This window comes from Telmatherina bonti (genome assembly GCF_933228915.1).
Source record: "Telmatherina bonti genome assembly, chromosome: 9".
Classification (NCBI taxonomy): domain Eukaryota; kingdom Metazoa; phylum Chordata; class Actinopteri; order Atheriniformes; family Telmatherinidae; genus Telmatherina; species Telmatherina bonti.
The window spans coordinates 21,537,812-21,555,506 of record NC_136627.1 but is presented as its reverse complement, the minus strand read 5'-3'; the positions used below and the strand labels follow the sequence as shown (position 1 = coordinate 21,555,506).

The 17,695-nt window shown below is 36.9% G+C and overlaps 1 protein-coding gene across 1 annotated transcript; it reads right to left on the bottom strand.

The window, feature by feature from the left end:
- Nucleotides 1–173: 173 nt before the first annotated feature.
- slc46a1 (solute carrier family 46 member 1) lies at nt 174–4,667 on the bottom strand. Its single transcript, XM_079246971.1, has 7 exons — nt 4,294–4,667; nt 3,083–3,474; nt 2,507–2,985; nt 2,103–2,186; nt 1,688–1,844; nt 1,535–1,607; nt 174–1,430 (listed from the first exon to the last, which is right to left on the bottom strand). Exons 1-6 carry the CDS (start codon nt 4,609–4,611, stop codon nt 1,553–1,555), a joined length of 1,485 nt encoding a protein of 494 aa, XP_079103097.1. The 5' UTR covers nt 4,612–4,667; the 3' UTR covers nt 174–1,430; nt 1,535–1,552.
- Between the last annotated feature and the right edge of the window lie 13,028 nt (nt 4,668–17,695).

The window sequence follows — 17,695 nt, the reverse complement described above, 5'->3', positions numbered from 1 at the left end:
AACATCAGTCTCTGATAATCACATAAAAAAATTTTATTTCTGTATTTAAATATTTGACACAAAAAGCAGGAGCCATCAGGATCTTTCAGCAAAGTTTAAAAAAACAAAAAAAAAAACAAACTTATTGCAACAACTTGAATAAAACATTGTTTTCAGTATTTTTATAGGCACACAGATGTTTCAAAGTCCATTTATGTAAGTGGTCTTTCTAAATACATCGCAAATTGTTATTCAGGACTTTTCTGATCTTACCTGAAAATTCATTACTTTTAGTGGCCACTTGATTACAGTACATTTATGTGTGTTCCCCTACAAAGTGTACTTATAAAACCATTGTAGTCAGAATATAAAATCTTTTTTACTTTATTTAAGCAACATTAATTTCTGAACGGTTACAAATGGTCATAGTTTCATAACTTATGACAGCTGCAAAACTGACTGTATCTTTGGTCATTATTGCTACACATTACAAGTCAGAAATGGCTTTTACAACAAACATTAACAAATCTGCAATCCAGTATCGCTCATGATCTACATGTAGATAAATTCACAGTATCAGTTATTAGGCTACCTTATCAATACCTTCCCTTTATGCATTTTAAAACTGACTTGTTCTCTCAATGCAGGCTTTGGAGAGTCACAATGATCTTTCATGTTAATGGTTGTTTATTATGCTTTTATATGATGAGGTAACTTAATAACTTATTTTTTCATATTTCATACATAACAAGGTTTAGTAAGTCAACAGGATTGCATGGCAATGTGTTGACTTTCTCAGATTCTTTACAGCAAGAAGTTTCCTGGTTTAAATATCTGGAAATATCAGGCTTTTTCTTTAGACTACTTCTCCCACAATGATTGGTTTACTGATTATGTTAAACTGACCCTGTAAGCTTCTGTGTTGTCCCTGACATGGAGTGGCGAACTGTTCAGGGAGGTACCTGCCCAGTGGTAGCTGGGATAGGCTCCAGCTCTCATGACCCTGAATTGGATAAAGCAGGTGTAAAAAAAATGGGTGTTCATTTGCTTTCAGAGAATAACTGTGTAACTTCTCATTGGTGACAGAAATCAGGAATCACACCTGTTTCAGGTGACTGATATGTTACAAGGCTTGAATGATTCACAGAAACCATAACATTGCACAAAAGTTAGGATTTTCATATAACCAGCTGTTTAAATGGTGGTGGTGATTTAAACTTAATAAAATCAATAAACTGAATTGAAAATATATGGCACATTTTTTTGGCACTTGTGATGTTATTTAAACATACAAAACACAACATAAAAAACTTTGATCACTTGCTTTCTGCATGAATGTTGATGAAATGACTGAAGAGTGCAGTCACTTGTGACGAGGCCATAACCTCCACTATCCCTAGTAATGCCCTTCAGGAAGTTGTTTCCTGATCCTTTGGTCTTCATTTATTTAACTAGAAAGAAAAAACTAATAAAAGTCAACGTCCTTCTATCTGTGAACAGAATATAAATTCTCAGCATCACAGGCATGCTACATGTCTTTATCTAAGCTGCTCACCCTCTGCTTCTCCTCCGGTCATGATACTATTGAGTCTCTGTGGTCTCTCCTCTGGTCCAAACAGTGCAGAATCCTAAAATGACAGGTGTGAGATTTGGTCTTTTCTGGCAATAAAACATTAGAAAAAGTCAGACAAGAAGAGGACAATCTCACCCAATTATTCCAGCAGGGATTAAGAGGATGATGGAAGCAAAAAGGAAGGTGAAACCCTTCATGAAGTGCAGAGTGGCAGGATAGAGGGAGTTAAAGATGCTGCTGCCCACCAGAAAGCACAAGCTCTCCACACAGGCAACAGCAGCAAAGAGACCACCTGGGAGAAAACAAAAACACAACAACATCAAGTACATAACCTGTGGGACACAAGCTGTCCCTCAGGACAAAGAAGCATATGCTTCAACTCAAACTGCATTGTTGAATTACTGATTTAATGAGTTAACTGAGTCATACTGCCACTGCACTGCTAACCTGCCAAGCTAGCACCTGGTTCCAGATGTGTCCAAACATATGTGTTGTTAAAATCCTGTTTTGTTTTTTTTTAAATAACCTTTTGTCACGATCAGAAACTCACCTTGCTCTGATGGGTCCACCAACTTGGATAGCTTTGATCTGAGCACAGGAGTTGAAGCCATGAAGAGGAAACACAGACCATAACCTGGAAAAAAGATACAAAAATTTACACAAGTAGTGGTGTAAAATGTCACTTAATAACACTAAACCTGGAAAGCCAAATATGTGAGATCACTCAGCTATACAATAATTGTTTCCTGTGACTACAAGCAGAGACAGTAATGAGCTTCTTTACTGGCTTGAAGTCAACAAACATCAGGTTCAGTCTGGCACTTGCTAAGATGTACTTATGATGGTAATGAAGTAGTGATGGTGGATAATTTTTTACAATCTTTACAACAAGAAAATGATTTATCATAAATCTAAATTTCTCCTAAATTCTTAACATATTTGTGAGCTTCTCACCTGTGAACATAAGCTCGGTGGAATCAGCTACAGAAAACAAAACCAGACCAATAATATTGGAAGCCAGACCCACAAGAGCCACCCAGGAGTCCTCCAGACAGTGCTGCATGACCTTCAGCCCGAGCAGACTGCTCAGGTAGGCCAGATTCAGAGCTGCTGATCCGTAGCCAATGAGCTCCGACCCCCAGCACAGTGGTGAGCTCAGCTCATACAACACAAACAGCTCTCTGCTGCCAAAGTGAACGGCCACCACCAGAAAGAAGCAGAGGGTGTAAAGCCACAGCTTGCATCTGTGAAATCTTTTGCCACCTTCACTGCTGCTGCCTCCTGTTGAGTAGAGGTGCCAGATAACTTTATGGTGGCGAATGGTGAGGAGCTTAGCACTTGGGTCGGGATGGACTGACTCACTGACACAAAGATAAGTGTACAGAGCTGCTGCCAAGTTGGTCGCGAGGACCAGCCAAAACGGGTTGATGTAACTGAAAAGAAAAAAAAAAAGCACATGGTATAGTCATATTTCTTTTTTTTGGTAAGATGCCAAAGCTTTGATCAGAGTAAACATAACACTGTTCTTACCCTTGTGCCCGTCGCCACTGCCCTCCAATGATGCTAGCGAGCATCCCTGAGAGACCCAGACAAGCCTCCAAGACTGCTACCCTGAAAGTTCGGGAGCGCCTATCACTAATATCAACCACATATGCAAAGCAGCCAGCCAGGATAGCATTAAAATCCCCTGAGAGGCCACTAAGCAGCCTACCCACTAAAAAGTAAGCCACAGGCAGCTTGAGGTACATCACCACAAGATAAACCACTGCTTGCAGAGCCAGGCCAAGGTTTGGAAAGATGAGGATGGGTCTGCGACCTGCAAGGTCACTCCATGAGCCCAGGAGAGGCACCACCAACAGGCCGACAGAAAAGCCTGCTACGTTGATGTAGAGGTTCCAGTGAGCTGTCAATGTTTGTACCTCCTGAAAAAGACAAGTGTAACGTAGTCAATAACATGACTCAGTTGACAGGAGGACAATTGTTTCATGTGAAGTTTTATCAGTTAATTAGTCTTATTAGATGCACAGGACTAGTTGTATAAGTCTAAACACAACAGATGGTGCTCCTGTTTAAATTGTGCAAGTTCATCATATCCCTCTAACTTAGTATCAACTTGTGACCTCTGTTCCTCTTTTATGAAGGTTTGTTGCTTCAACACTGAAATAGATGTCTATAAGTATTTAAAAGGGGTCTATAATAAAATCCCAGCATTCAACTCAGGTATAGCCTTTTCTACTTCTTCACTCTTTGAAAAGCGCAACTTATGTAAAATTTATCAAACAAATCGATATTTTTAAAAATGTGTTTACTGTGCTCTTCTTTAAAATTCATTTCTGCTGATGCATTACTTTGTGTGTCAAACACTCAAAAGCTTAAGTTTCAGTGGTTTATTATGCGTCATCGTTTTTTTAAAAAAAAAACTTCATATGTTTCTGTGGTTTATATTATATTTATTAAATTTCAAGTGTTTAAAAATGTTACACAAACATTGTTAGAGCTTACAATTGGTTTGCATATTTCGATTATCCTTGACCTCTTCTACAGAAGATTATTAGCTACTGTTTTCTTCAAGTAAACCCCCCAAAACACGTTTTAAATAGTAGAAGTCTGAACTTTATTAATGGGGGTCAGAACCATGGTCCTGACCCAGGTCACGACTGACAAGGCAGTCATGAGTTGTCAGAGCTCTACGTCCATTTCCTGTAATGTGTGCTGCGCAGAAGCTTTCCACCACTGACTACCTTCTGCAGAGGGTCGACGGCCGCTGAGCTATTGCTGCACTCAGACCTCTTGGAGCCATTGTAGTTCAGGTCCTCGCTGATTCTGTCCCAGAGATACTGGGTGGACAGGGGTGCCTGAAGGGCCAGAGAGAACATGGAGAGGAAGAGCACCGGCTCCACGGACACCGGCAGTTTGCATGTCGAAGGCGGTGGTGCTGCCCTGGTAGTGGGTGCACCGTCCTCCTCCGTGTGGCTGACTGATTCTGAATGTAGATCATCCGTCGAAGTGGCACCGAGCAGATCTTCAGGCAGGATCGCTAAGGTGTCCGGCTCTTCCATGTCAAACAAACGGCTATGAAACTATATGTTCATGGAGTAACCGGTGAAAGGCTGAGATGTGGTCTGCATCGTCATGAAGCTAACTAGCTTAGCGTCCTGATGACTTACTTTAGCCTACATAAAATGAGCAGATGGTACTTATTTACATGCACGACTTAAGGAGGGCGTTCAAAACGAAGAGTTGGCGCCCCCTTCTGGACAAATCGATTAATCGCAGTTTAATGTTTTGGCGAAGCACCCAACGCAACACGGTGAACATCACTACATTTAGATTTTCAGGGGTGCTAAATTAACGATGAAACTAAGAAACTAGATAAATAAAATCCACACGCACAAATACCATAGTTATTTTGGATGGGAAGCTTTTATTTAGTTTTTTATTAGTCTTTTGCCTTAAATGCCTAGTTTTAGTTATACAAGACAATACAATACAACTTTATTTATAAGGCACTTTAAAAACAACAATGTTGACCAAAGTGCCACATTGTGGGGGGTTAAAAAGAAACAGAATAAATAACATACATTGGGACAACGTAATTTTTTTTCAGACATCTTAAAACAATCAAATAAAAAAAAAATAAAAACAATCAAATTAAAATCAGATCTAAAAAGTCAACTTATTGTGCAGAAAGCCAGCTTAAACAAGTGGGTCTTCAGTACAGATTTAAAAGCAGATATAGTGGAGGCCTGTCTAACATGTATAAAGGAAGCTCGTTCCACAGTTTATGTGCTGCCACCGCAAAGGCCCGGTCCCCTCTGAGCTTCCGTTTCGTCCTCGGTACTGACAGAAGTAGATGGTCAGCTGACCAAAGAGACCGAGAGGGTGTGTAAGGATGGAGGAGCTCAGAGAGGTACCGCGGGGCAGCACCATTCAGACATTTAAAAACGAATAAAAGCAGCTTAAAATGGACCCTAAAGTGCGCGGGCAGCCAGTGAAGAGATGACAAAGCCGGGGTGATGTGCTCATATTTGCGTGTGACAGTTAAAAGACGTGCAGCTGCATTTTGCACCAGCTGCAGTCGAAATAAAAACGACTTTAGTGATAATTTAGTATTCTGAATTCTATTAGCTTCAGTCTACTTCAAGTCAAATGAATATGACTTTATGATTGACTAAACAACATATTCAGTTACTAAAATAGCGGCAAAAGGCAAAGCAATGTCTTTATTAGGTTTCCTGAAGGATTTTAGGTTATTTATATCTACAATTAATCATTAATCTGTTTCGTTGAATTCATTAACAGAAACACTTATTTGAAAAAGCAAACGCAGGATTAAAGTGCCATATATTGTATTACTTTCTGTTTCATAAACTAAAAGTCTTGATAACGTTCAAAGAAAAAGTGCATGTGCTATAGTCTCACAAGGCCTTCACATCACAAATAATTAATGCAACATACTAAAATAAAGAATCACTAAATTCTGGAAATTGTTATCAGATATTTTCAAACAAAATGATAATTCTATCTATCTGTCTGTCTGTCTGTCTGTCTGTCTGTCTGTCTGTCTATCTATCTATCTATCTATCTATCTATCTATCTATCTATCTATCTATCTATTTGCACACCCTGCCTGCCAGCAAACATGCTCTGAAGTTACCATCGACTGAAACACCCAACTCAAGTTTCACTTAATTTCACTTATTCCTAGAAGTTCAGATTCCATCTATGATATATATGTAAGTTACCAACTCCACAAACAACATAGTTGTCATTTTTATTTTCATTAACTGTCAAAGAACAGGAAACAAACATGCAGCTTTGTCCTGATCAAAGGTGAATTGTAATGTCTTGAGGTAACACATCAAGGCTTTTCCAAACAAAGTGCACTTTCTACTGAGTGACAGTGGCATTAATATAAGAGAGAAACCTAGACATGAATGAAAGAAGATTTTTTTCTCACTGTCATTATTGGCATCATTGTTAGCTTAAACTTAAACTATTTAGGTGTCTTGCATGTCTTAAAATGGTAATAAGGATATGCTAGCAGGTAAGCTACTGTTGGAACACATAACGAAGTGTTGCTAATGAAAACAACTTTGATTGTATTTTTATGCCTTGGAGAAGCATGTATGAACACAACAAATAAAAAACAACATTGAACAGTTTGAAAGAAAAAGTTGGAGAATTTTAGCTCAGTTTTTATTTTACTTCATTACTTTATATATCGTTGAGAAAAAAGGAAAACCGGTCCAAAATTTTATTTAAATATGTATCAACATAAAACAAAGTGATACAATAAAAATTATAATAAGTCTTCTTGCATTAGAAGCAGACGTATGATGCAAGAAGTCAAAGACTTGTCATGTTAGTCGAACAAAGGCTTAAATTGCATTGTGTCTGACTAGTAAGCTACAAAACATTCATTCACAGAACTACACATGACTTCAGCCTTTTCCAGCTGTCATGGGGTTTTGAAAAATGAAATCAGGAGTAACAGATACTTTAGAGGCCACATTAATCATCTTGGTATCATGCGAAAACAAATGTTGCTATCTTGAGATAATGAGAAAATGAAGTTGTTGTTTAGAGATAATAATAGTCAAGCATTGCTGCTTTGGGGTTCCAAACTTTACAACCCCTTTTCCATGTAGTTGTAAAAACTGATATGTTACCACTTCTAATTATCTAAAAGAATATTAACAATTAATATTCTTTATTTTTTTCCTACTTTAGAATGTGTTTATAACTTTCATCAACATTCACTTTAAAGCAGTTGGCATGTTTAAGCCAAATAATTTCCATCATTGCTCTGTACTGCATAAGTGTTGATGGATGATGATGGAGGATCTGGTCAATCGACATTTTTATGGTTGGTGGTTTTTTCATGGAAATCAGAGCATTGTACTACAGGCACACATTTGTTCCTGTGGCTGCATGCTTTTTAAACAAGACTGGAAATGCTTTTTAATATTAATCTTTTATGCTGGAGGTAACTCTTTGTTTCTTTTATTGATTACAGTTTGACCTGCTCTTTGTTCTTTTATTTTAGGCTTTGACCTTTTTTGACCAGGTTATTCCTCTGTTATGGTTCTTTAAGTTTTTTTGATGTACAAATTAATATCCCAGCCTTATATGAGTACCCACTTTTTGTGTTCGTGCACTGTGTATTATCCATTTGAGTTTGTTGTTGTGTTTTGTACATTAGATGGTTCTCCTTTTTTTTTTTTTTTTTTTTTTAAAAAAAAAGACCACTTTACCTTAAATATACTTTCACGGTATATTTTGTTTTGTGGCTTGTTAAACTGTAAAGTAATACCAAATCAGCCTTATCATATTTTGTTGAATCTGAGCAGATATTGTCTTTAAACCTTCAGGGGAGTGTACCAGTTTTTACATGAGACAAGCTGACAATACAATCAAAACAAAAATTAAAAAACTTTGCTTTATATCAAAAGCAGGAGGGAAAAGGTTTTCTTCAGTTTTAACAAAATGTGTGGTCACCACACATTTTGCTCTAGTGGATTGTTATTTCATTTCTTAACTTTTGATTTGTCAATGTTTCCTGGTTGATCTTTTGGGATTTCCTTTTTCCTCTTTAGTGTTATACACCCTAGTAACCACAGATCAATAAATTACTAAGCTTATGTATTTCACATTGCTTCACTAAATCCACAGTGTATTTGAAAAATGTGGAAAAGATAGTTGTAATAGAATTTTGCTAAACCTCTGCAGTGAAATGAAAGACCTGATAATCCATTGGGATAAAAGACATCGGTATGGAAGTATATTTGTTGCTTTACATTCATCAGCGACCCTTTGTTCCATGTAATCTTTTACCAAATTGAATAGCTGGGTCGTGTACAGGAAATTGATAATTTCCATTACGTCAGGGCAAACAGTATCCATGCCTTTCAGTGCAGCTTACTTCATGACAGTTAGTGATTTTTTGAATGTTTGGTGAACAGTTGCTATACTGCAAAATGTTAAAAGGGCAAAGTGAATAAAGAAAAGAAAATGTTGGAAACTCTTTCTTGTATTTACTGGCACATACAATGTAGCTAATTAAAAACTTTAAAACGCAGTAAAAGAAGGTTGAAGGTGGGAAGGACAGAAAATGGGTTAAATACAAAGAGTTTCATAACACATAAACCACAAATTTATCACTCATGTCATATTCAAAATCTGATTAGACATTATCTCAGCAAGAAAACCTTATTTTGGGCATGTTGTCATGGTGTGAAGTGAATCTTTAAAAAACAAAAAAAAAAACAAAACAGTTTTTTCTGTATTTATGAAGATTCTGACAGTTTTCAATCTTCTACATGTAAAGCTTGACAGATTTCAAGCCTTACATGTAGAAGATGGTTGCAAGATGATCCAGTTCAACTGTAATAAAATTTATTAGCACTCATATTTACTAGATACTTGGTATCGGGAAGTACTCAAATGTAGGTGCTTTTAGTACATTATTCAAGAACTGAGCTCTATATAAAAAAAGGAACCATTATATACTGTATTCTTATAAGATGTAATCTTGTAGATCTACTCGCCATCAATCCCGCTGACCCAGTGGGCATAGCTCCTGATGTGGAGGATCCCCATAAGGGAAAACACTAAAAAAAAAGCCTAAAATAAGCCTAAAAAACAACCAGAAGAATTAAGAACAATAAAAATAAGCCTAGACCTCATCATTTGCCTGTTCTTATGTAAATTATATGTTCTTCTTGCACCTGTATCCCGAGACTTTATAGCAGGGGTGTCAAACTCTAGTCCTCGAGGGCCGGTATCCTGCTGGTTGTTGTTGTTTCTCTCTACCAACACAGCTGATTCAAATCAAATGGATCCAGCAGCTTCTTGTCAACCTATTTATTAATTTCCGTCAGGCGTGTTGGAGCATGGAGACAACAAAAACGTGCAGGAAACCGGCCCTCGAGGACTGGAGTCTGACGCCTGTGCTTTATAGAATGAAAGTAGACAGTATAGCGCTAAATGGAGATTTTACCCAGCTGAATTTATTTGATTTAAAAGCTCAGTAAAATCAGACTGTAGTCTATCAGCTGATTGCTGGTAGTGACATCATATACCGATCTAGAGATCTGATGGTGCAAACAAGATTATATTTTATTTATTACATATAACATACTCACTGGATCAACAAACACTGATCTGAAACTTAGAAACTGTGTGAGGTGGATCTTCAGGATTGCTCAGTAAGCAGTATGCAAATAGTGGAAAGTTTTCATGTCATGAATTTGCATAAAAATAGATAGATGTTGATGTGTTGAAAAGCCCCCCCCCCCTGGAGATCACGCCCCAACTAAAAATTTCGCACAGTGGCAGTTCGAGTTAAACTGGTGTAATGTGTTCCCGCCCTCTGGTCCTCATCAAGCCTCATACTGAGTTCTGGAGTAATTGTAGATTTATAATACTCTTTGTTTGGAAGACCAGAGAGCTAGGTGTTACAATAATCTACTAAAAATAAAAGCACCTCTGAGCTGGCAAGAGAGAGAAATGGGGAGACTGGCGAGATTTTAAAAATGATAAAATCCCGTCTGTGACATTTGTAACGTGTGGAATAAACTCCAGCTCAGAGTAAAAAAAAAAAAAACACCCAAGATTCTCACACGCTAGGTTTACAATGACTCTATTTTGGTAAAATGATTTTTCTCCTGTCTTCAGGACCAGTAATTAAAACTTGGTTGGTTAAGCAGAAGGAAATGATCTGCCATATATGACTTTATGTTTAAAATACAGTTTTAAAGGACATTAGGCGACACAGTGATGTAAAGCTGTGTATCATCAGCAGAGCTGTGAAAATCTATACCTTGTCTCCTGACAATGTTCCCAAGTGGTTACATGTACAGATTAAAGAGTATTGGGCCTAAACTAAATCCTTAGGGCACCTGACATTTTGTTTTATATGTTCCTGAGTAGCATGTGTCCATTCATTCATTCATTCATTCATTCATTCATTAGCCTAATTGCTTATTCCAATGAATGGTCGCAGCGAAGTTGGAGCCTATCCCAGCAGTCTTTGGGCGAAAGCCGCATGTGTCCATATTTACAAAAAAATTGTCAGTCTGTGAGGAGTAAAACCAGACCTGAGAGGCCCACCAGACTTCTCAGTTTGTCTAATAAAGTCTGGGGTTCTACTTTCTCAAAGGCAGTGCTTAGATCCAACAGAACCAGGACAGAAAGTTTCTGTGGGTCCAAATTACATTTAAGAAAGTAAACAATTTTTAAAAGGACTGTCTAGGTACTGTGGTTTGTCCTAAACCCAGATTGACATTTTTCTAGAATATAATTGCTATTCAAATGCTCATTAAATCAAATAAAAACAATGTTTTCTATAAGTTTACTTAAAAACAGTAAGTTGGATCTAGTTCAGTAATTATCAGGAATGTTTGGATCTCAACCTCTCTTCTTCAGAGGGTGCCTCGCTACCGCTGTTTTAAAGGCAGTGGGGGAAAACACTTGTTTGTCAAGTTTATGAACTGTTTGTTTAGTTCTAATTAACATTTATGCTTTAAAGAGTTTCTATCTTTTCCTCAGTTGGTTTTAAACTCTGATATTTGAAGGTCTAGGTAAAAGAGAGTCTACAGTGTTCAGTATACACATTAGGAAGTATTGACCTTGTTAATCTTTACAGGAAGCCCAACGTGATTGTATTATCAACCAGATGGTGCGTTACTGATGCATGCTGTGTCTGTCCTTTTGCCTGTCTTCCTATTCTCAGTGATGGGCATGGAACAATAGTTACAACAATTGCTGCAATAATAATGTAAACTTGCTTACTGACAAAGAAGAGTCCAATAATTGTATTTTAAGTTTGCTCGACTCGTTCTTTCCTTATACAGTTTTTATTTCCAGTATTTGAAAGGCTACTATTTTAAAAGATCATTGTGAGGGTAAACATTATTTAACACTAGAAGTATCAGCCTATGAAAATTTTCATGGGGGTGTGTTGCTATTTACACCATCATTTGCCTGTTCTTATGTAAATTCATGATCTGAAGAATTTACACAATTTGCATACTGCTTGCTGAGCCACCCTGAAGGACCACCTCAACGTCAGATCTCAAATTACATCATTTTGGCAGATAATGTCACTTGCCAGCAATCAGATGGCAGAGAAAAATGGCTTCTGATTTTACTGATCTGTAAAATCAGATGAAATCATTTTGGGGGCTTAAAAGCTCCATTTAGTTCCATACTGTCTACTTTTATCCTATAGACTCGGCTTCAGCTCAAGCCAATGATGCTTCATGATGCAAGGATTTCTCTACTTCGCCGTTCACATCTGACGGTGCTTTGCTGATGGTATATGCACCTAAAAAGGCACATTTTCTTGATTCAACTTTTACAGGAGTTACAAAAGAGGTTTTTGAAAAAAAGGCCCTGAAAGAAGAAAAAAGTTTCAGTTTTGACAAACCCCAGGACATTTCCTCAGAAAAAGCAGTGTCAGGTGCTGAAAAAGAACAAAAGGAACCACAGTGCTGAACAGTATTCACAATGTGATAACTACACAAGCTGCAATTGTAGGAAAAATTCACCAGGAGTTTGTCTGCTGATGTCCTGCCATTTGCAGAGTTCCAGTTTTTATTTGGCCTGCTCACCGACCGATCCACCCCACTGCTGACTTATAGCTTCATCTGGAACCACATGGCCAAACACCTGAACTCTATCATCATCATCAGAGAGCTCTACCTCTGTTGTTTGAGTACTTTGTGTTTATTCTAAACTTACTCAAAATGACAAATCATAATCAGCATTCACTGTCAAAAAACAAAACAAAACAAACAAACAACTCATTTACTCAGTGTTTTGTTCCAATATATTTCAGTGCATTGTGATGAAAAAGATAAAATAAATGTGAAAAATAGCACAGTAACTTTTCTTTTTATAGGATCTACAGTTATTGTACTGGTGGCCTTAAAACCAAACAGATGGGTAGATAGATACATACTTTATTAATCCAGAGCGGAAGTGTGCAGCAGCTACATAATTAAAAAAACACTGAAGTAGATTATAGAAAGAATACTGCACAAAAACAAGTCATAATGGCACAAACAAACATATAGTGCAGTGAAAATGTATCTAATGTAAACAGAAAAAAGATTCTATCATCTCCACTGATCTGAACTGAAGGATTTTTGCTAGCTTGATTCTTATTGCTTTATGTCTATTTTCCAAATTCCTTTGAGTGTTATCACATTAGTCAGTGATTCATCTTCTTGTCATAAACCAAATAACTTATGTAAATACAGTTAACAAAACTACTAATTCATGGTTATGCAGTCTGTAGAAAGTAACCAAGAACTGTAATGAAATAATCTTTCTGCTTTTCAGATGAGGCACCACAAGTAGGTCACAGTTTCTGTTATGTTAAAAGTCCATTAGGTGAAGCAGCAGGACTGGACAAGTTTTAATTAAGTATCTTGTTTCACCCTGTTAGCTACAGAATGTCAAGAAAGACATGCACTTAGATAAACTGAATTGTGCGCTAGAAATATAAATAGTAAATAGAAGAGTGTAGCCTACTTCTGGTATGCTTTGACCACGTATTAAACACGAACTAAAACACGTATTATGGAATTCTTCCTTTTTATATTCATACTGTCATTTCTTAGTAAACAATAAATCCATAAAGACTAGAGAAGTGTTTCTACTTGTAAAAAGACACATGCGGTCAAGCACAACCAAAAGTGTTCATTCACTGTTGCATCACACTTTATGTTTGTGGAGTGTCATATAGATAGAAGCACAGTTTGATGACCAATGTTTGCTCTCTGTCTGTGCTCTGTAACACTCAGACACACTGTAAAGCCAACAACTTTTACTAGCAGTGACAACCGGTCTTGCTGATTCAGCACTTTCAACTAAACTTTGTCCTGACTCCTTCCTGAGCTGTAGCCTGATAGCCTCAAGGTCAAGCCCATACAACAGTCCATGCACTGCTGTTCCTTAGACAAACCACTTTTGTTGCAAAGATAGTTTTTTCCTCTTTCAGTAATTTAAGTTGAGCGTGTCCAGCTCCTGCCTATAAGCAGCGAGGCCTTTGCTTTTGCTCAAAAAGTAGAAGTGCAGTGTTTTGTATATAGTGGAGTGACACAATGATTAACACACTTGTTAAAAAATGTGATGCAGACTTTAAGTAGCCAGTGTCCTTTGTCAACAACATATACAAAGTACTTTATAGTGTGACAGCTTACTTTTGCTTCATTTTATCTTTACTGAGTACATACATTATGATCTGCAGGCAGTAAAAATGATAGAATACAACAAGTTTAAATATAATATTTTTGACTATACTAACCAAAAGCTATGCACAAAGCAGCCAACTATAATAGGTTTCTACTCTTATCCTTTCTTTGCTATTTGTTAAAACATTTAATCAGATCATGGAGGTGACCAGAGGAGCTCTTTGTCAACAGGCATACCAGGTTAATGCTTGGTGACTATCCAGAAGCTTGCCCTCAAAGGCTGACTAACTTTGTATTTCTACAGAGCAGTGACAATGTGAAGAGTTTGCCTGTTGTTGCTGATGTTTCCCTGCAATATGTCTGCCATTATGGTGTTTCTGTCTCACATGGCCGGTCCACCCAGAGCCACTGCCCATTCCTACAGATGCCTTAAAGATGCAGACATGGGAAGGCATTTCAAAAATTAAACATAATCTATGATGGCTCATGCTGACATACCACAGTGTTTTGGATAAAGGGTCATATCCAATTTCTAGATAAGCAGCTTATATTAATCCTTATATCAGATCATTTTTATCTATTTGCATGAACTCAATATCGTGAGTATTGCCATGGAAACTGAGTTCACACAGAACAAGCAGCGGGCCCATAATAAATTATTGATATAATTAGATTTGCATTACTTTGATGGTGTTGACAAAACATTTTATTGCTATGGCTCAGGGTCTACCTGCGATATTGTGTTGCATTATTCCTGTTTGTTGTCAGCAAAGAATAAATTCAGAACAAACCTTGCTGTACATATCTCCATTAAAAGTGCTTTAATGGCATACCTGAATTTCAGCTAAAAATCTGTCTTAATTGAACTGGGAGGCTGACATTTATCAGGAAACAAGTATTTTTCTTCAAAGCTCTTTTGTAAAATCCAGTTAGCAAGGCATAACTTGGACACAGTGACAGAGGTTTCCTTTGCACCTTGGATGTCCTGATCAGAAATCTGTGGTGCAATATTTGTGGATGTTTTGACTGAACCAATTTCTGTTCATATACGTAAATCATCTGCTGCGCCGTCAACCAAGCAGATCAGAAGTTAATGCTTTTACAACCAACAATTTTCATTTTGATTTAGGGTTAACAGTATTAGCCAAAAAGATATATGAAAAGGAGACTTTATGTAAGCAGATTTCTGCCTGAATAGTGGTGAACAAGCATTCACAGCTTGTTTAGTCTCGTGTTCAGAAATAATTTTTTTGCCTCTTTAAGGGCTTTACGTAAATATCAAAATACATCATAAAATGCTTACACTACCAAAAATGATTGTAATTTAAACTAATTCGGCGCTTTAATAAAACTGAGAATCTTAACCTTCAGAGAATTTTTTTTTCCCAAAAGAGATGCAAGTTCAAGGGTTCACTGTTGAATTTAATGATGGGCTCAAATCTCATTGCCATATAGGATTAGGACTACTGGGCCCCCAGTTGGTTTAAAGAGAGCCATGGGACAGAAGGCAAATCCCCTCAAAGGGTCAATGTGAGGAAAAATATAACATGATTAAGGGTAAGGAAATCTTTTATCGAAGACTAATTGAAACATTTCATTGAACTCATTGGCTGGGGGCTGTATATCTACTGTATGTACAGACATGGAGCAAAAGGAGATTTAAAAAAGGTGGAACCACAGGACATGGGGTTCAAAAGTTTAAGCAGTTATGAAATCCAAAACAGTTTTGTTTAATCTACAGACCTTGCCTCTGGAAAAGGTTGACCCACAGCATTGCTTGCAGGAATATCCACTCTTCAATAAACTGGTTCTAGCAGATATGCATATTCACAGAGTTACAACGGATGACCATTACAAGAGGTAGGACAACATCTTTATGGTCTGCTATGTTCTGTATATTTACATACAAGACATTGTGAGGTGCCTTTATATCACAGAACCCCAGTTTGCTTTCAGTATATTTGAATGTGGGAATAGACCTGCAAGCTTGTGTGGACTTTTATCATTTGCTGTTGGCCTTATGCTGTGAACGATGTACAAAAACTAAAGTGATGTGCATTTAAATTATGCATAACAATGTGCAATTATTAATAACTATTCAAACTCAAACGCTGAGCTTCGAGATGTAAGTTTGTTTTTAATAATTTGTCATGAAATAGTAATAACATTTTTAAAGCAGTCATTAGAAGAGACAGCTGCACATTTTTATTAAATATCCCTGGGACAGGAAAAGTAATTACTGAATTTATATAAGTTCACCCTGAGCCAAAAAAGTAAGGTATTCAGTGATAAAATGCACTGCCCGAGGGACTTTGAATGTTTTCTAAAGACACTCGTAAATCACTTTTTTTTTGTAACTGAAGATATAAGATTTAACTATGACTTTGATTCAGGCCTAATCTTACATTAATCTTCTATCTTCATATTTTATCAGAAAAAGATTCTAAAAATGACAACTGCTGTATCAAGATAAACAAAAAAAAAAAACAACAAAACAAAGACTGTCTAGTAATAGCAGGGTTGTGTCAGAATTTTCAGCAAAATTATGTTATTTTAACAGGGAACTTAAAAAAAAAACATGCTTCTGCTTATTGATGGTTAAGAATAAATCAAGTCATTTTCACTGTCATGTAGTATGTGTAAGGTGCAAATAGGAACCAAATATTTATAGGCTACCTTGTATTTGTTCTAACTTGGACTCACATACAACCAAAGAATACTGTGACTAAATTGTGGCATCTTTTTATTTATTGTCTCTATTTCTCACACTGACTGCCCTCAGATGTTTCAGAAATATTATTTTGTTACTTGGACATAATACTCATACCCCTAAGTTGTAGTTAGTGTGACTACTATGGGGGCATAAATCACTAGTGTTGATTGCAAAACAATGTTACATTGATTCTATGATGAGATTATCAACATTATCTGTAATGGCAAAATTATCCCCATTTTCCCATTGTAAAAAAATCCTTGAAAAATAAATTAATGAAATGATTTAAAGTTTTGAGTTTCAGCAACATGCTTGGAAAAAACTGGAACATTTTTGAAAATGTCCTGTTTTGCCAAATTTAAAGTGGATAAACAGACAACAAAAAACAGGCTCAGACATGTACTTGTAAAAACAAGCACAAAGTAATAACACACAAAAAAGAAAAAAAAAACCATGAAAGTGAATAAACAATAAAACTGCTATTGCCATGCTGCTAGTGAAATAAAATAAGCAATCTTTGTCTCAAACAACTCCCAAGAAGAGTAGTCAAGTGAGGTTCTCACTTTGCACTGATTGTGTCCAGGCAGGCAAGGAATAGGTCCCAAACACCCGACAACTTTCTGAGTGGGTTAGTTCTCGTAGATATGAGTCTTCTCATTTGTATGACAGAGGTCATCTCAGTTAACCATCTTTGAAGAGAGAGAGAGAGAGAGAGGGTGGGGAGGGAGTTGACTTCCAGTCCATCAGAATGAGCTTTTTGGCAATAATCCCCGGCATCACAGACTGCTGTATTAATGTATATAAGTTTGTTGTGTCTTGTGAACAGCTAAAGATGACAAGTTCAGTATCTGGTTGGAAGGTTACCTTGTAAGCCTTTGAGCACCAGTTAACATATGCCTACTGTCACATGACATCCGTCACACCCGTGCCATCAAACAGATGCACAAAAACAGAAATGAGGTACCTGAAGTAAAGAGTGTTTTCCAAAAACCAAAAATACATGCGCCTCAGATAGAACTTGAAAGTTAGAGAAATTACAATAAACATGGTCTAATTTGATTACGAAAATGGCACGAGTGAGGCAATTTATATTTCAATCTCAGTTTGCCGAAGGATGCAAACTGTCTATTTACATAATGTTCAATAAAGGTGACACCCTTCTCCTTCCAGATTTGAACATTTTAAAATCTAATTTCAAGAGTATAAAGGAATGCTACATTTAGGAGG